The sequence below is a fragment of the Emys orbicularis genome, chromosome 2 (genome assembly GCF_028017835.1).
Source record: "Emys orbicularis isolate rEmyOrb1 chromosome 2, rEmyOrb1.hap1, whole genome shotgun sequence".
NCBI classification, from domain to species: Eukaryota; Metazoa; Chordata; order Testudines; family Emydidae; genus Emys; species Emys orbicularis.
The window spans coordinates 32,274,287-32,294,756 of NC_088684.1; the positions used below are offsets into that span (position 1 = coordinate 32,274,287).

A 20,470-nucleotide genomic window follows, 5' to 3' on the forward strand; every position below is an offset into this window, starting at 1 on the left:
GGACTGAAATATTGTTTAATTTCATATATTTCTTTAGTAGCTGAGTGAATGTGCAATAAAAGGGACACAGAAATGGTTTACTACTAACCAGTTAGTCCATTAATACAAATTAAAATGAATCACTGTTAAGATCTACCTCCCCATTCAATTCACACCTACTCTTCAAACTTCCCTTGCCACTTCCATTAGTGCCCATTCTAAAGTTCTTTGTAAACAGTATTTCCCAAGAATGTAAAACTTGACCATTTAAATAGCTGGATCTTTTCTGGCATGGTTATTTTGTTTCATTTTAATACCTAAACTGTTCTTTATAAATTGATTTATGTTTCTGGAATTTAAAGTGTTGTGGAAACACTAATATTTTATCAAGAGAATAATACACTTTTTTTCAAGGATGAAATTTCTTTTGTATTATTATTCAGTACTTTACCAACCGGAAAGCTCTATAAACCGGCATTTCTGATCTTCAACCGGACTATAAACCAGACTTTTAATGGTGTGGGGCCGATAGGCTCCCTACCTGGCTCCGTGTGGCTCCCTGGAAGCGGCAACATGTCCCTGCTGCTCCTAGGCAGAGGCAGGGCTAGGCGGCTTTGTGTAATTTGCGTGCTGCCCCACCCTGAGCACTGGCTCCACAGCTCCCATTGTTGTGTTTGAAAAGCTTGTTACCAAGTGAGACAATACCTATTGCTTTCTAGGTGAAAATCCTTTAAATGCTTCAGTGTGTGAATCCTACTAAGCCAAAAAAGATTAGTTTGGTTAATATATCAGTACATGGAGCAGATGTTATCAACTTGGTCCCACTGAAAGAATTGTCTTGGACTATCTTTCCAATTAGTTTTTAATTAATTACAATATATTCACCCTGTTCTCTGGTCTTCTCATTTTGGGGATTATATAGGGCTGGAGGGATCCTTGAGAGGTTATGCAGTTCCTCCCCCTGCGCTCAGGTAGGACCAAGTATACCAAGACCATCTCTGGCAGGTGTTTGTCTAACACAGTGGTCTCCAAACTTTTTTGATTGTGCACCCCTATCAGTAAAAATTTTTTGAGCAACTGACAAAGCAAAAAAAACCAAACGCTCCTCTTGCTGCGCACCCCCAAGGATCCTCTTGTGCACGCACCCCACTTTGGAGACCACTGGTCTAACCTATTCTTGAAAACCTCCAATGACTTGGATTCCACAACCTCCCTTGGAAGCTTATTCCAGTGCTTAACTACCATTATAGTTAGAAAGTATTTCCTAAACTACATCTCCCTTGCTGCAGGTTCTCTTGTCCCATCTTCAGTGCACATAGAGAACTATTGATCACTGTCCTCTTTGAAGATATACCTATCTCATAGAACTGGAAGGGACCCCAAAAGGTCATTGAGTCCAGCCCCCTGCCTTCACTAGCAGGACCAAGTACTGATTTTGCCCCAGATCCCTAAGTGGCCCCCTCAAGGATTGAATTTATAACCCTGGGTTTAGCAGGCCAATGCTCAAACCACTGAGCTATCCCTCTCCCTTTATAACCAACCTTAACATATTTAAAGACTATCAGTCTTTTTTCCTCACTAAACATATCCAATTTTTTAAAACTCACTAGGTCATGATAACATCTTTGATAAAGCTTCATTTCACAAACACTTCTAAAGTGCCATTTTGGCAATAGCTGTCTTTAAGTGCTAACTATTGTAAAATATTTAGTTAAAATGAACTAAATAAGAAAGAGGCTTACTGATTCAATCATCGCTGGTACGTTTTTTTTCCCCTCTTCATTTTTGATACTTTAAGAAAATCCTCTTAAAGCTTGTGGAATGGGACAGTAACTTCTTATTCACTGCAGAGAAGCTGAAATCCATTGTACAATTCTGCAAAGCCACATGATTTGGGCTGCCGTGGGGTTGCTGTTAAGTTGCAAGTATCAACAACTATGAAAAGGCATGCTTACACAGTCATTTTATAAAGGTTTTATGTAAGAATATGACTGGATTTTTCCACTAACTTTTAGGTATAGACTGTTCCGTAGTCTAAAACCCGATGTCATGTGGTGATGTGTGCTTGTTTGTTGCTACTTTATCAATGATTTTTGTAGGAGTGGGCAGATTAAAACACCTCATTCAGAGAAGTGAACGTGCTGAACTACCCAGGGGGATAAAAATGCTGAGAGGTCTTAAGGATTGAGTTGTTGTGGCTTTTTGGGGGGGGGATTGGATGGATGACTGTATTTTTCAAGGTGAGTGGTACATTTGCTTCCCTGAAGGAGGTGTTGGTAACTTCCATTAGCCGTGAATAGTTTGATATTTATTAGCCAAGAAGGACGTTCTCAAGACTCCTTCAGCTTCAGTGAGTGTGTTGAGGCCATATACCATCAAATAGTGGCATGGTGGCTAATGTCAACTCTGGTTCAGAGTTTTCTGCCTTTTTAGTGGCTGGTGATTTGACCCCGTGGCTGGATTATGAAGTCCAAATTGCCAGGCGGAATAACCCTGCTGGCTGTGGTTTTGCAACTGTGATGGAGGTAGAGTAGAAATTTTTTTTTTCTTTCCTTACTATGGTGGTGTACTTCTGTCAGAAACCTTTATGCTCTTGATGAATGGATTTGGAGTGAGTTTTTCACAATTGATGTTCTCACCTGGTGCCTATGTGCTTCATCTGCTGAAGTTTCATGGTGATTTCCTCAGCATGTGTGGGGGAGGGACAGTGTAGAGTGAAGGCATCAATGGTAGTGGTGATCACATAAACATAATTCCTCCCATCCTCAGTCTCCTTAAACCAGTCTGCATGTAAAAAACTTTAAAATCATTAAGCTTTCAGCACAAATTTGGAAGGCAAGCCACCCAACTACAAGCTCAAAAGGCTAATAGTGCAATATGATTAACTGCATTTTCTAGTTGTTAAAATTAGTCTTTCTGGCTTTATTTTTCAGCTGTAGCAGAAGTGAAACTTCGAGATGATCAGTATACCCTGGACCACATGCGTGCCTTTGGCATGTATAATTACCTACATCTTGATTCTTGGTACCAGGATAATGTCTACTATGTTGATCAACTTGGAAGGGTTATGAATTTATCAGTGACTCTGGTAAGAATGACATTTATTTTAAATCAATGAAAGAGATGTGGTGGGACAAGAGGAAAAGAAAATGAATAGTATGCAAGCACAGAAAACTGAAGAAGGGAAAATCCGAGGAGGAGTGTAGAAAGCGGGGGTGGGGAGCGGGGAATCTATAAGGGAAGTTGAGAGGGAGTTCTATGGCCTTTGTTATACCAGAGGTCAGACTAGATAACCACCCATGGTCCCTTCTGATATTGGTATCTATGACTTGGAGAAAGAGAGAAGGGTGCAAGGTAGGGTGTGGGGTTTGAAACAAAAACCAAGGCAGTGATGGGTTTCAGTACTGTTTTCTCCCAGCTCTTCCTTTTCTGAAAAGTGTCCTACTTTATTTTCATTCTGAAAGGGGAAGAGGAGGGTGCCTAGTGACTGGATGAAGGGGAGAAAAGAGTGGCACCCTTTTCTAGTTGGCAAAATGGTCCTCCTTAATTCTTCTTGACATGTTCTTTTTTTAATTTGAAAATCTCTTCACGGTATAAGCATAAGAGAGGTTGTGAGAGGTGGGAGTTAGTGACAAGGGCAAAAACTTAATTTGGGCCAAGTAGATGGGTGAAGGACCTTTGGGTTCACTTAGTGGAATCTGAGTAAATTAGACCAGTGGTTTTCAAACTTTTTTTTCTGGGGACCCAGTTGAAGAAAATTGTTGATGTCCGTGACCCATGGAGCTGGGAATGAGGGGTTCAGGGTGTGGAGGGAGTCAGGGCTCTGGGCTGGGGATGCAGGCTCTGGGGTGGGGCCAGGAATGAGGGGTTTGGGATGCAGGAAGGGGTTCCAGGTTTTGGGTGGGGGGGGGACTGAAGGCTGGGGCAGGTAATTGGGGGATGGGGTTGGGGCACGGACTTACCTCCGGCAGCTCCCAGTTAGCAACGCAGCCAGCGTGCAGAGGCAGCCTTCCCGCCTGCCCTGGCACCCCGGACCGTGCTGCACACCAGAAGCGGCCAGCAGCAGGTCAGGCTCCTATGCGGAGGTGTGCAAGCGTCTTCACGCGACTCTTGCTCGCAGGCACTGCCCCCCCACCCAGTTCCCATTGGCCGGTTCCTGGCCAGTGGGAGTGCAGAGCCAGTGCTCGGGGTGGGGGCAGCACGCGGAGCCCTGTGGCCCCCCTGCCTAGAAGCTGGACCCACTGTTGGCCACTTCCGGGACGCAGTGCAGTAACAGGTAGGGACTAGCCTGCCTTAGCTGGGTAGCTCCACTGATGGGACTTTTAATGTCCCGGTTGGCGGCACTGACCAGAGCGACCCAGTGTCTGACATGCCGGGACCCAGTACTGGGTCACGACCTGAACTTTGAAAAATGCTGAATTAGGCTAAACCAGAAAAGATAGTGGTTCTGTGGTTTTATATCGGCATTCTCCAGTAGTAGAATCTATGCTATATTTTGAGGCTGTTTTATTTGGATTCAACAATTTCCATTATACGGTAATTCTGTATTCTGCAAGGGAAGATACTACCTGGACACAATGTTTCTGATACATGTCTGGTATTGTACTTAACAATAATTGTAATAAGCAGACATTGGGATTTATGGGAAATAGGAGAACATGTTACTGGTGATACTAAAATGGCATTTACAAAGTTAATATTTTTAGCTTTGGACATGCCCATCCCATGTGAAGTAAGTCTATATCTCTGACAACTGAGGCTTATATTTAATCGGACAACCTTTACAGGTAATGTGTAAGAACATGGCTGAAAATTTGTGATTTGGTGTTAAATTGATGTTTTGATTGACTCAACACTTTTCACTTGTCAATATGGATTTAAACATTTTCTTTTGGTTAGATAAACACTTTGTTCATAATTGGATCTAGTTGTGAATTTAAACAGCAGTGCCTCATGCATATTCTTGATTTAACATTTTAGGGTCGGAGGCAAAATAAAATGCTGATAGATCATTCACATGATAAGATTTTCTCTGGTAGTGAAAGATTTAGGGCTGCTAATTCTGTTTTCAAAACAGTGGTAAATTTATATAACATGTCAGTGGAATTGTGGAACATTGTTACAGCTTGAGGATTATAGAGACTGTAAGCCTATAAAATACCAATTTGTTGTTTACTATTACTTTCCTGTTCCTTTCTCATATCTGTGTTTTGGTGGTGGCCTCCTTATTGAAATATGGGGTTTTTCCTAGGCTATATTTGGGTTAGAAATGAAGGCTGTTAAAGATTTTTAGGAGGTGGGAAGGGATATCTGTAATCACTTAATTATAATTCTTGTAGATGTTTAAGATCAGTGATGATTACATATACTTTCCAATTTACCTTGATGGAAAGCAAGTTGGCTGCAATGATGAGGTTGAAGAGTGGCATTGTTAGAGACAAAAATGGAGGGGAATCCTTAGGTGACTCAAAAAAGGGGATGAGGAAGGAGATGGTCTGTCTTACCAAAAGGTTACCCAGCTACCCTATTTCGCCTATCTTCCTTCAAATGGCCTAAACAACTTGCATATTGCTTTGTCACCTTAACTTTTAGATACACAATCTTCTGCATAGTTGCTTTCAGGACCATGCAGTCTTTTCATACTGTTATCTCTGAGCTCTACAGAACTTGGTTTAACCCTGCTGTCATGTATTTAAGCCATAATTACACTTAGTGGCAGTAATGAGATATCTGACCCTTTAAGATTGAGAATGTGAGTCTCCATGGCTATGCTAATCCATTTCAGTGATTGGACTGCAAAACAAATCTGTGGGCTGAAGGAAACCACCACTGAGAAATTAAGTGGGTCCACAGTGGCAGTTCATGGTTAAGAGGGTTGCTCATTCCGTTTAGGACTTGGAACTGGAGCATTTTAGTATGTGGATGGATTGAGGCTCCCCTCTTTCTTGAGCTAAAAGTGTTTACCCAAAGCTGCTGGGCATAGTAGGGCTTTCTGGGAAGAGTGACACTTTATAAGCTACTTTCCCCTCATAAGGTGAGGCTGTCGAACGAGTTGTTTCTGTATCTCTAGGAGAGACTGTCTTTACTTGTGGGTTTTGGACTTTGCCAAATCTCAGGGGACAGTCAGTATTCCCAGCAGAAATGTCTGGGAGAAAGAAACCTGTCCAACGGAAGCATTTGTGAAGGGTGGGTTTGCAACAGGGCCAATTATTTGTAGTTTTACTGTATTATAGGGCTGAGAAAGGAAGGGTTTTATGGATCCCATCACACTGAAGTCTAACTTTTTCGTTTGTTAAAAATAGTGAAATACTCTCTCCAACTATAATTTTTTTTGAGCATTTAATTAAGAACATAATTGCCCACTTCATAAGAGACAGTAGTTGGCATCTGTCATATGCAGTTAATTGAAATCATATGGATATTCTTTCATAGTACAATTCACTCTACAGAAATCCCTTGGCAACGAATAGGGAAATATCACAACGACTCATTAATATCCTCCCATAAGTGGTTTTTTTTTGTTTGTTTTTTGTTCTATTAAAGTCTGTGATTACTTGTCACATCCTCATATTCTAAGCAGAGAAATCACTTGTTTCATGACTGTTTTGTTTGAGGTGGAAAGAGAACTTTTTAAAGGTATGAAAATTAATTTGTATACAGAAACTTCAATAAGATCACTCACTATGAGCATGCTTCACCACTCATATCTATCAAATGTATATCTATACAAGCAGGACCGGCTCCAGGCACCAGCTTACAAAGCAGGTGCTTGGGGTGGCCACTTCGGAGAGGGGAGGCATGTCCAGCTGTTCGGCGGCAATTCGGCGGACGGTCCCTCACTCCTGCTCCGAGCGAAGGACCTTCCGCCGAATTGCCGCCGCAGATCGTGATCGTGGCTTTTTTGTTTGTTTGTTTGGCTGCTTGGGGCGGCCAAAACCCTGGAGCCGGCCCTGTATACAAGATATAGTTTCTAGCCAGTGATACTATTTAACTACATGATATAAATGAGTATCACCATTGACTTAAGTGGCAATATCTATCAAAATAAAAAGTGAAATGAAGAACAAATATAGATTCATTTTCCAAGGGGCTAGATCTTGTGTCCTTCCTTCATTACTTATCAGATTTTTAAAAAAGCAGGTAAATACCTTCTCTTCTGCTAGGGTCTACGAGATATCTACTTCTGTAGCAACTTTCCTCTGAGGATCAAAGTGCTTTACATACATCTGCAAATGTGATGTAAATAACTATTATAACTAGCTTACCAAAGATGCCATCCACAAATGCAGAGATGAGTACAAGGAAGTCTTTGCCACTTTTTCAGATAACAAACATAAAATGAAAAAGATGAGAGATGATCATGTGCAATTGTTCTAAACTGCAGTATGGTGTTCAGAACACTATTTAAATCTAGTTGAGAAAGAAGTAACATTATCTTAGCCAAAAGCAGTGTGGAAATGTAAAAATTCTTCCACTATCACATTCAGCCTCATGGTGGTTAAATGAAAGGAGGACTGATGCCTCAGTTTCTCAGTTACATTTAGTGGAACTCTTGAGAGTATTGTGCTTCTACATTTGTATCCAAGTATCATATGTTGAAATTTGCATTGAGGTTGAGAAGAACTTCATGTAAAATGCATATTCTATTTTGATCAACTTAACTGTGTGGGGCATTGTAGGGCGCTGTGAGCCCTGTGCAGGACTTGCAACTGGAGGCCCTCCAAGCTGCTAGGGACCAATAGCTTGAGCTGTGAGCCATGCTCAGGGCTCATAGTTGGAGGCTCCCCCCGCTGCCAGGGGCTGACAGCCAACAGGCAAAGTAAGTAATACAGTGTCTACAAAGATACTACATCGACCCAAGAGCTACGCCTCTTGCGGAGGTGGCGTTGTTAGATTGGCTTAGTGGGTGACTTAAATCGGTGGGAGCAACGTTGTAGTGTATGGAGTTAGGTCGACGTAACCTGTAGTGTAGACCAGGTCTTATTCAGAAGTAAATTGATTTTAGTTCTTCTTTGAGTGGTTGCAGATGTGTATTCCACTCAGGTGTATGATTGTCTAGTGCACAGGGAGCTGGAGACATTTTTCTTGTAACTGGATCTGTTGGGGCGGCATGCATGCCCTATAGGCCTTGTGGCTCCTCTCAAAGCTATATAAGGTTGGCACTGCCCTGACCCCTCTCCCTACAGCTCCTTCTTACCTCCTGCAGCCTGAATCAGAAATCCCTGTGTTGGTTTTCTCCTCATGGCTTTTCTTCTGCATCATAGTTTGTGGCTCAGACCTTAGTAGTGTAAATTAGCAGCAGATAATAGTTGTAGTGTAGTTTTAGTATAGTGTTAATTAGTCTATTATTATGTTCTGTTTAGAGTTCATAGTTAGTTTGTGCTGCCCACCACTGTAGGTTAAGCAGCACTCCATGGGCTTCAAACATTGCCCATCATGTGGGCTGTGACCTGCTGCTTATTGTGCCTTGGCAAAGGCCATGTTAAAGAAAAGTGTTATATCATTCTTTTCTTAAAAGAACTCAGGTTGTCCGAGACCTTCACTGAGGCTGCTTCAGAATTGGGACTTCAGACTGTTTGGTCTATTGTCCTCAGACATTCTCCACCTCTGTCAGAACAGACCCCTGGACTCTGATTCCCCCTTCAAGAAGGGGAATGGTTGTGCATTGCCTCTGAATGTCCATTGTTCAGAGGACTCCTAAAACAGTCCAGAGATGCCTGAGATTGGAGAGGGATTTGTCCTCCTCTTCATATAGATCAGGGCCTCAGCATCAGCAAGACTCAGGTTTCCAGTGTAGAGCTTGGGTGCCAACCCCTGTCTCTGCGGTACCAAGGCAGGAGGATCCTGGCACCATAGTGTTGTCTCTGAAACCATCTGCAGGGTGGTTGTTGACTGGGTACCTATGGATACCATTGCAGTACCATTACTTTTGGTGCAGTTGACCATACCAGCTTACATGGCAGCATCAGACTTGCTTTCTGTCTGTCTGTATCAGCATTGGCACCGGGCTGGTACCAGCCTACTCCAGGCTCTTCATTCTCTTCAGCTTTGGGACAGATTGCCTTCAGCTGTTACCATTGCAGAAGCAGGCACCATCCGCGGCTCCTGTGCCAACTGGGCAGGTATTGCCCTGGCCCCACACCGCTCCTGGAAGCGGCCGGCACTGTGTCCTTGCGGCCCCTGGGGAAGGGAGGGGCAGAGGGCTCCACGCACTGAAGGGTACCTCCACCGAGGCTCCCATTGGCCGCAGTTCCCTGTTCCCAGCCAATGGGAGCCGTGAGGGTGGTGCCTGCAGGCAAGGGCAGTGCACGGAGCTCTCTGCCCCCCGTCTTTCTCCAGGGGCTGCAGGGATGTGGTGCTGGCCGCTTCCAGGAGCGGTATGGGGCCAGGGCAGGCAGGGAGCCTGCCTTAGTCCCACGGCGCCACAGGGGTGGCAATCCCGCGGGCCAGATCCAAAGCCCTGAAGTTTGCCCACCCCTGACCTAGATGGAGCTACTGTAAAGTTGGTGCATAACTGGTTGGAAAAAACATTCCTAGAAAGTAGTTATCAGTCGTTCACAGTCAAGATGGAAGGGAATATCAAGTGAGATCCTGCAGGGATCAGTTCTGGGTCAGATTCTGTTCAATATCCTATCTTCACCAATGATTTAGATAATGGCATAGAGAGTACACTTACTAAGTTTGCAGATGATACAAAGCTGGGAGGGGTTGCGAGTGCTTTGGAGGATAGGATTATAATTCAAAAAGATCTGGACAAGCTGGAGAAAGAGTCTGAAGTAAATAGGATGAAATTCAATAAGGACAAATGCAAAGTACTCCACTTAGGAAGGAACTATCAGTTGCACACATACAAAATGGGAAATGACTGCCTAGGAAGGAGTACTGCAGAAAGGGATCTGGGGGTCATAGTCATGAGTCAACAGTGTAACACTTGCAAAAAAAGCTAACATCATTCTGGGATGAATTAGCGGGAGTGTTGTAAGCAAGACACGAGAAGTAATTCTTGCGCTCTACTCTGATTAGGCCTCACCTGGAGTATTGTGTCCAGTTCTGGGCGCCACATTTCATGAAAGATGTGGACAAATTGGAGAGAGTCCAGAGAAGAGCAACACAAATGATTTAAAAAAAAAATCTAGAAAACATGAACTACAAGGGAAGATTAAAAATATTGGGTTTGTTTAGTCTGGAAAAGAGAAGACTGAGGGGAGACATGAAAACTGTTTTTATCAAGTACATACATTTTTTTACAAGGAGGAGGGAGAAAAATTGTTTTCTTTAACCTCTGAGGATAGGATAAGAAGCAATGGGCTTAAATTGCAACAAGGGCAATTTAGGTTGGACAAAAACTTCCTAACTACCAGGGTAGTGATCACTGGAATAAATTGCCTAGGGAGGTTGTGGAATCTCTGTCACTGGATATTTTTAAGAGCAGATTAGACAAGGATGGTCAGGGATGGTCTAAATAATACTTAGTCCTGCTATGAGTGCAGGAAATTGGACTAAAAGACCTCTTGAGATCCCTTCCAGTCCTACAGTTCTATGATTTTTTTTTTTTTAAAGTAAGTTTCTAGTCCCCATTGATGTGGAGAAAAGCTGGAAAATGTGACCAAAGTTGAGCCTAGAGGCTCAAAAACCACAAGACAAATCCCCAATTTATTATTTTTTAGGAAGCTCATGTTTAAGTCTTGTGATTTGCGGGGAGGGGGACAGTCCTAACTCATGATATTTGACCACTTGGGGTTGGCAGTACTGGAAGTGGCTGAAATGTGCCTGATGGAATCTAACCCTGAATTTCAATTTTCTTTTCTCTCTCCTGCCAACAGTTACATTTGGGATTAAAATCTGGGCCTCCAACTTTGTTTGCAAAGGAGGTTTTGTGGCAGCTCATTTTGGTTAAATGCTCCTTTTAAGATAGGTACTTCCGAGTGTGAAGATTATTTTCCAGATTTTTTTGTAATCTGTTTCTTTCTTACATTAGATCTGTCAGGTACTGATTTCCCTGTTCTGGTTGTAGGAGTGAATTGTGATCTTTGGAGGACCAGATTGGTGATGTCACACAGTTCTGAAACCTGAATTTGAGACTATTTGGACACTTAGAGTTAAGACTCACTATTTCCTCTCCTTTCAATTGGAGATTGAAAGATGTGTGGTCTCCTGTGACATAACCCTGAGCATAGCCCTGTGTCATTGCTGTATTGTTGACACTTTTATTTGAGTTGTAGGGTATTACAGAGGTCAGGAAAGACTTGTTTCTCTCACATATTCATCAGTGCACAACTTGCTAGATATATTATACGCTACTTCACCCTAAAGAAAATCCTATGTTTCAATGGAAGCTTAAAAATTAAGTCAAAATAAGGGAGCTGAAATGACTTACTTCTGCTCTTGCTTGCTCTTTCACTCTGCCCTCCAACAAGCTTTTTAAATGAGTGGCGCAGTTCAAGCAGGGTAGTGATGCACATATAGCAACTCAGTATATCACCGTTAGGGAATTAATTTGCAACTACTCAATTACAGGCTTTCTAATTGCCTGACAGCTTTGTGTAATACACTGTCATTTCTAATCTGAATTCGAGTAGGCCCAAAAGGCAATTGAGCAATATGTTCTTACATCTGCTCATCAGCCAGTCCATTTTGTTACTGCTTATTAAAATGGTACATACCTTAAATCCAATTTGTTTTGTATACCCATGAACATCTTGTAAATGCAGGTCTAATTTTTAATATCTGCAAGATATGAGAAGTTTCAAGTACCTTCAAAAATAGTGTGTCAAAGGCAGACAAAGCCTGGGCTTTCACAAAAAAAGTTTTGACCAATTTTAAAGACCACTCTGCATATTTTATATTTTGTGGGGTTTTTTTGCTTCAAGCAGGTCAAGGAGTAGGTGGTGTGGTGTTGTTTTTTTAATAGTAGGAGTGGAAACACCCAAAGCTAACGTTTGTTTTTGTCTAGTGTGTGATATCAGAATACATAATGGGCAAAGATGATGAGGTTCCATAAGTACATAGACATTGTTTAAATAGTGTGATTGTGACTTTAGGATCTGTAACAAGACATTTCTCATTTATCAACAGTGCACTGTTTTCTTGATCTCCTGCGGAAACTTTATACAAAAAGGGTGAATTTGGCCTTGAACACAAGTAAAATACTGGAGAAGTTGTCCTTGTTTTCATAGGTACCATATTTCCCCAGGATTTTATGAAAGTGGATGTAGCTTCCATTGTTGCACCAGAAAATATTTTGGTGACATAAGGGCTTCTCACTTTGAAATGTAGTTCCCTCCACCATTTTCATTATAAAAATATGCAGGTACTCAATTGGCAGTACTTCTTTTTAAATACATTGAAATATAAAATGTGTCTCAACCAGCAGTCTACCTCAGGTTCTGTCCCTGTCCTGTTTCTCCTTCAAGTATTTTTCCAGCTCTTTTTTCCTCAGGTTTTTTTACTTCCAGTTGTCTCCTTATTACATTTGTCAGTTCTTCCTTAATTCTTGATTAATTTCTTTGATTCTATGTTGCTTACTTAGAAATTCTACATCAGCGCAGCTGATGAAGATGCTGTATGCCGAAAGGAGAGAGTTCTCCCGTCGGCATAATTACTCAACCTGCATGAGAGACGGAAGCTATGTCTGCAGGCGAGCATCTCCCTCCAACTTGGTGTTTGTGTGGACAGTGCTTAGGTCGCTGTAATTTGCATCGCTCACGGGATGGCTTCTTCACACCTCTGAGCGACATAAGTTATATCAACATAAGTGGTAGTATAGACCTGCTTTTAGTTGGATCTCCGGAATCTTTATTTTTCTCATGTTCCTCTTTGTTTTTAGTATGTATTTTACTTCCTCCTTTTCTTTGGTCTTTTTTTCTTTTCTATCCGCAGTATAGGATGTAGCTAGAATAATGCCTCATTTGAAGTGAAACTGCTGTGATAAAACACCAATAATTGTCTAACACTTCACAGACTGTTATATTTTTAATGACTACTGAATCAGGGCTGTCATACCATTGGGTGTTTTGGGGAGTTCATTAGTCTCACATTGTGAGTCAAAGCTGATCTGCAAAAGGTTTTTAAAAGGATCTTCTGGTTGTTTTTATGATGTCTAAAAGTGAATGAAGGGGGAAGGGTTTAAGGTTTTTCTGGATTTTTATCTTAGAACAGCGGTTCTCAAACTGTGGGTCAGGATCCCAAAGTGGGTTGCAACCCCATTTTAATGAGGTCGCCAGGGCTGGCTTAGACTTGCTGGGGCCTGGGGCCAAAGCGGAAGCCCAGGGTGGTAGCCGAAGCCCGATCCCCACCGCCCAGGGCCAGAGTCCAAGGGCTTCAGCGCTGGGGGGTGGGACTCCGATTACAGGCCCCCTGCCTGAGACTGAAGACCTTGGGCTTCTGCTTTGGCTCCGCCACCTGCGGCAGTGGGGCTCAGGTGGGCTCACGCTTCAGTGCCCGCCCTCCTGGGGTCGCGTAGTAATTTTTATGTTAGAAGGGGGGGGGGGGTCTCGGTGCAGTAAAGTTTGAGAACCCTTATCTTAAAAGTATCAGGAATGTGAAGTCTGGTTTTCCTTGGTTTTGTTGGAGGATCTCTAATGGGGCTCAGTTCATGCATATTGTAAACTCACACACATTAATGGAAGGGGTGAGGAGGTGTTCCATGAAGAAATCATTTATATAATGTTAATCAGTCACTGGAGTTTTAGCTATTAAACTAAAAAACACAAATACTCCAAAGCAGAATTTTAAATATAAAAATCTTTTCTGTCTTGATTGTTTGATGTCTCTGAATTCTTTTGATGTCATAGTTTCACTAGTTCTAGTTTCACTAGTTCTACCTTCACTAGTCTTTCAAAATGTAAAAGACTTGAATTCCTAGGCTGTGTCTTTATAAGGAGAACAAAAGTGTGCTCTTAACTTGGCCTGATCTTTAACTCAATCTGTTTAACTCGTGAAAACTACAAACTGTCTGGTCTTCATTTTAGGATTTCTACCTCCAGTTAGTTAAAAATACACCTATTTTTCATAATCAGCACAAAGCCCTACTAGTTTTTAAAAAAAACCACCCTTTAGTTAAGAGATTCTGGATGCCCTCTGTAAACCCATAAGGAAGCAAAAAAGGACACAAGCCAAATATTCTTATCCTCCTTGTACATTCTCCTTTGAGAGGTTTTTAGCCCAATACAACTTTGTGTTTACCATGTATTATGTTTTGCTTCTAAGATTAATTTGAAAGAGCTGTTACTCTTAATGTGTTAATCAAGGTATAATGTGTTTACACTTACTGTGAGCAGTGGTGATTGCCAACTATATGTTGGTTTTAATTAGGGCTGTCAATTAATCGCAGTTAAGTCATGTGTTTAACAAAAATTAATCACGATTAATTGCACTTAACAGTAGAATACCAATTGAAATGTATTAAATATTTTTGGATGTTTTTCTACATTTTCAATATTGATTTCAATTACAACACAGAATACAAAGTGTATAGTGATCACTTTATATTATTTTTTATTACAAATATATGCACTGTAAAAATGATAAACAAAAATTGTATTTTTCAATTCACCTCATACAAGTACTATAGTGCAATCTCTTTATTGTGAAAATGTAACTTACAAATGCAGATTTTTTTGTTACATAACTGCACTCAAAAACAAAACAGTGTAAAACTTTAGAGCCTACAAGTCCACTCAGTCCTACTTCTTATTCTACCAATCCCAAGTTTGTTTACATTGATGGGAGATACTGCTGCCTGCTTCTTATTTACAATGTCACCTGAAAGTGAGAACAGGCGTTCGCGTGGCACTTTTGTAGTCAGCGTTGCAAGGTATTTACATGCCAGATATGCTAAACATTTGAATGCCCCTTCATGCTTCGGCCACCATTCCAGAGGAAATGCTTCCATGCTGATGATGCTTGTTTAAAAAAAATAATAATAATGCGTCAATTAAATTTGTGACTGTACTCCTTGGGGAGTCTCCTGCTCTGTTTAACCCACATTCTGCATATATTTTCATGTTCTAGCAGTCTCGGATGATGACCCAGCACATGTTTGTTTTTAAGAACACTTTCACAGCAGATTTGACAAAATGCAAAGAAGTTACCGATGTGATATTTCTAAAAATAGCTACAGCACTCGACCTAAGGTTTAAGAATCTGAAGTGCCGTCCAAAATCTGAGATGGATGAGGTGTGGAGCATGCTTTTAGAAGTCTTAAGAGCAACAGTCTGATGCAGAAACTACAGAACTCAAACCACCAAAAATGAAAATCAACCTTCTGCTGGTGTCATCTGACTCAGATGATGAAAATGAACATGTTGTCAGTCTGCACTGCTTTGGATTGTTATCAAGCAGAACCCATCATCAGCATGGAAGCATGTCCTCTGGAATGGTGGTTGAAGCATGAAGGGACATATGAATCTTTAGGGCATCTGGCACGTAAATCTCTTGCAATGCCAGTTACAATAGTCCCATGTGAACGCCTGTTCTCACTTTCAGGTGACATTGTAAACAAGAAGCAGGCAGCATTATCTCCTGCAAATTGTAACCAACCTTGTTTGTCTGAGGGTACGTCGACACTACCCGCCAGATCGGCGGGTAGTGATCGATCTATCGGGGATCGATTTTATCGTGTCTAGTGTAGACATGATAAATCGATCCCCGATCGCTCTGCCGTCGACTCTGGAACTCCACCACGGACTGAGTGGACTTGTAGGCTCTAAAGTTTTTCATTTTTTATTTTTGAATGCAGTTTTTTTGTACATAAGTCTACATTTGTAAGTTCTGCTTTCACTACAGTACTTGTATGAGGTGAATTGAAAAATACAATTTTGTTTTGTATAGTGCAAATATTTGTAATAAATATAAAGTGAGCACTGTACACTTTGTATTCTGTGTTGTAATTGAAATATATTTGAAAATGTAGTAAACATCCAAAAATATTTTAAAATAAATGGTATTCTATTGTTGTTTAACAGTGTGATTAATCGCGATAAATTTGTTTAATCACTTGACAGCCAGCCCTAATTTTAATATGCATTTTTATGGGATTCTATAGAGGCTGCACTGCAAATTAAAACATTTGTATGTGACGTTTTTCCAGCTAGCTGTTTTTATAATTGAATTAAAATTAATGAGACAACATTAGTAAGGTAGTATGAAGCTCTGTCTGTCTGTCTAATCTGCTGTTTGTGATAGGTAGATATATGCAGTCTCACGTCGTAGCTGGCAACTTTGTATTTAGTTATTACTTGTTGGTATCAGTTAATACAACAGTAGCACAGCTATGTGTAATTGCTTCTTGTTTTCAAACAGTTTCTAGGACTCATTTGGAGAACTTTCCTCGTTGCTGGGCGAAAAAATACCTATGTTAGTGTAGTTTAATATGAAGACTATAATGCTCATGAGAGTGAGGTAGCCACAATTCAAGCTTTTCTCTTGCCCCAGTATTGCAGCTCATTCATACCAACACTACAGATAATCCATGCCTTAAGCCAGGGGTCTCAAACTCAGATGACTCCAAGGGCCGCATGAGGACTAGTGCATTGGCCCGAGGGCCGCATCACTGACACCCCCCCACACTGCCTCTGGCCCTGCCCCCACTCCACCCCTTCCAATTAGGCCCCGCCCCTGCCCCACCCCTTCCCTGCCCCATTCCAATCCCTTCTCTGAAGTCCCCACCCCAATGCTGCCCCCAGGGGGTGCAGAAAGGGTGCAGGGTGCAGCGGGGGCTGAGGGCAGGGAGTTGAGGTGCAGGAGGTGTGCAGGGTGCTCAGGGCAGGGGGTCGGGGTGCAGGGTGCAGCAGGTGGCTCAGAGCAGGGAGTTGGGGTGTGGGATGCGGCAGGGAGTTGGGTGTGCAGGAGGGGTTCAGGGTGTGAGCTCCAGCCTGGTGCCGCTTACCTAGAGCAGCTCCGGGGTGGCAGTGGCGCTCACTGGGGCCAGGGCAGGCTCCCTGCCTGCCTTGGCCCCCGGCTCCGTGCTGCTCTGTTCCAGGAAGCAGCTGGAACCGTGTCCCTGCAGCCCCTGGGGGAGGGGTGGCAGCGGCGCTCACTGGGGCCAGGGCAGGCTTCCTGCCTGCCTTGGCCCCCGGCTCCGTGCTGCTCTGTTCCAGGAAGCAGCTGGAACCATGTCCCTGCAGCCCCTGGGGGAGGGGGAGGGGCTCGGGGTTCCCTGCTTGTGCTGCTCTTGCCGCTCTTCCAGGTACCTCCCACGAAGCTCCCATTGGCCACGGTTCCCTGTTCCCGGCCAATGGGAGCTGCGGGGGCGGTGCCTGGAAGGAGGCAATGCCGGAGCCCTCTGCCTCCTTCCTCCTCCCCCCCGGCCCGAAGGGGCGTGCTGCCGGCTGCTTCAGAGAGCAGCGTGAGGCTCGCAGTGTCAGGAGGCTATCCCACGGGTAGGCAGAGGGGCGGGGGAGGGGGGGGCACGGGGAGCTTGGCGGGCCACACACAAGAGCCCCGCGGGCCGCATGTGGCCCACGGGCCGCGTGTTTGAGACCCCTGCCTTAAGCATCACTGCTAATTGAGTGAAAAAATCTTCCGTCAAAGATGCATGTCAGATCCAGACTCTATGTTCTTAGTTACAGATCTTCAGCTAGGGATATGAAAACATTTTGGAGGCAACATCTGCGGTATGGATCTGAGAAGTTTGTCCTTGAAACTTGTTGAACTGTATGTGAGCTGAGACTAATGAAAGATTCCTTCTTGCTCTCTCCTACTGTCGCTCTTTTTTTCTTTACAGCTCTTTTGCTTCCAAATCAACCCCTCCAATCACCGACCCACCCTCCCCTTTTGTGAAGTGATCACATCTGTTCTCCTTGCAAATCTTTCCAAACTTCTTTGCACCCTGTTAACATCTTCCATGCTGTTTTAGTGTAGGGATGCCAGATTAAAATTTAAAATGAGATGTGGGCTTCCACTCCACACTATGGTGAGGACTGAAGAGTCTGACTTGAAGTGCAGCACCACTTTTCATCTGATGGCTCACCCCACTCCCATTTGTCCTACAATTTTTTCTTCTCCTTTCCCGGGGGCTTGCTGCCCTCACTAACTGCACCATAGTGATATGGTCTGTTGTTTATTTTTATTATGGTAGCCCCTATTTATGAAGTTTATACAAAAATAAAATGTTTAAAGATCAGGGTCCTGTTGTGCTAGGCACTGTACTAACAAGAAATAAAGAAGACTGTCTGCCTGAGAGGATTTACAATCCAGTTTTCTGATATGAAACAGTCATTGGGCTCAGACAGAAGTGGCGGGTAGAGTTGAGAGGATAAGGTAACAATAAAAAAGTGGAAGTCTTGGCTCACATGTTGCCTAATCAGAATTGGTGTCTTGTTAATAGTACTGTTAATCTCTGATTGCTCTTCTCCCACAGCCCCCCGACACATACACCTTACTTCCTTTTCCTTCCAAACGTAGGCACGATGCTCCTTAACAAGAATATACTCTACCTTAATTGCCTGTTCCTGGATAGATCACTGCCTCTTGGACCTGTAGATTGCATATCCATAGGGCTTCGTCAGCAATATGGTACTGATCTTATATATTGCAAGGACTCCTAATCATCTGGACATCTTTAAGACTGTATGCTTTTGGGGGGCGGGTACTGTCTAACTGCATCTTTCACTGGCAAACAATGTTGTCACAGTATTTCTCATTTGTTTATTAACAGTCGACTATGCCACATTGTCCCTTTTCCATGGCCACATTTTTTGTGCCATTGTACTCTAGCAGTCCAAACATTTATTCACAAAAGACCAATGCAAAATTAGACCTGCTTGGATAGAGTTTTAACTGATATTAGGATGTTTTCAATGCAATTGTGAGACTGTTGACAGGAATGTTTCTCAGTTGTAGTCACTGAAATCTGCATCTTGCCCTATATCCGCAACGTGCAAAGGTTGATGTTGACAGGAAGAACACAGTTGAGGACATGAAATCCAGGGCTAGGGGCTGAAGAGCGTGGGTGAGTTGCCAATGTAAACACGGGCCTATTGTTGCAAAACTGTAGCTCCCTTCAGAACCTAGCAGCCATCAGAAGTTGCTACTGGAGCAACAAGATCATTCTTCCCCTGAAACAGGGTGCAACGGAGTGGGATATGTCAGAGTTCATAATTTCACACAATCTTGTTCTGTGTGGAAATATTGGACATTGACTGCACAAGCCTGGACATACCCACAGACAACCTGTTTTATTGCATTCCAAACAGAGCCCTCCCTAAGTAAAATGTGTGATACCTTGTTGAAGGACTATCAAGAGAAATCAAAGACCACAATCTGGGGCCAGTGATTTTGAGTGTGTTTTGACTACGGCCTACCCCCATGAAACAATGGGTTTTCCACCACAGGACCTTGAGGGGAAAGGGGCAAGCGAGTGGATCTAAAACTTCCTAGGACTGAGGTGGCCAACCTGAGCCTGAGAAGGAGCCAGAATTTACCAATGTACATTGCCAAAGAGCCACAGTAATATGTAATGATTATATATGTATAATGGCCAGGGTCAGTTACAGTGCCCCTTGCATTCAGGTCAGCGTGGCCTGGCGGTTAGTGTCAATATAACAGCCTCCAGACACAGGGCAGTGCGGCCTAGTGGCCAGAGTCAAGATCATGACCCCCAGAAACAGGGCAGTGTGGCCTAGCGACCAGTACCCGGGGGGGCTGGGTAGGAGGGCTCAGGCCCACCCAACTCCACTGGGCCCCAACCCAGGGCCCTAACAGTGGCGGAGTGGTCTGCCACTGGGTCAGCGGGGACTCCCACCAAAACACGCTGACCTCACTCGGATGGGAGATACCACTCGTTCACCCTCCCTGGGTCATTTCCTACCGTGTTTCCCGAAGCCACAGTCCATGGGGTATCGGGGTCTCTGGGCTCCTCAGCGTGGATGATTCCCTAGGACTCTGCTGGCCACAGACCTCCAGTCTGACTCTCAGGATCTCCGGCTCCCACAGGCGAGGAATGGGACGGCTCTTCTTCCCCTCTGGCAGCCAGCCCTTAATGAGCTGAGCTGCTTCCTTTTATACCTAGTCTCCAGCTGGAGCATTCCCAGCAGGGTCGTGGTCTCCTTGGCCCAGAGAGTGGCGTTAGTCCTCGCAGTACCAGTGCGTAGCAAGTGTGCCCCGTCACATGAACAGATTTCAATCTTACAAAAATTCTGTTATTTCCATCTTGGATGTGTGACAAAGCTCCAACCTTGTCTCAGTGGGTCCCGCGCTTCCAGGCAGATTACGCTAGCCTCATTGTGACCCTCCACGTAACCCTTCTCTTTCTAGAGGCAAGGGTCACAGCCTACTGAGCCATTTACATCATAAGCCAGCAAGGGAGGTGGGAAGAAGCAAACCTCCCTCACACAGTCTCTGTTGTCTCAGTCTCTGTGATTAATCGGGGATAGTGGGGGCAGAGGAGGAGGGGAGGGAAGCCCGGGCCCACCCTCTACTCCAGGCTCCAGCCCAGGGACTCTAATGGTAGCAGCTATTGATAGCAGTCTTCTTGAAACAGGACGAGTAA

At 43.6% G+C, this 20,470-nt stretch overlaps 1 protein-coding gene across 1 annotated transcript in view; it reads left to right on the forward strand.

Annotated features, from left to right (window-relative positions):
• Positions 1-20,470, forward strand: part of NUDCD1 (NudC domain containing 1) — a 119,191-nt gene that overhangs the window by 12,459 nt on the left and 86,262 nt on the right. The window contains exon 2 of the mRNA XM_065398764.1: positions 2,913-3,067. Within this exon, the coding sequence (XP_065254836.1) occupies positions 2,913-3,067 (155 nt within the window). The remainder of the gene's footprint in view (positions 1-2,912; positions 3,068-20,470) is intronic.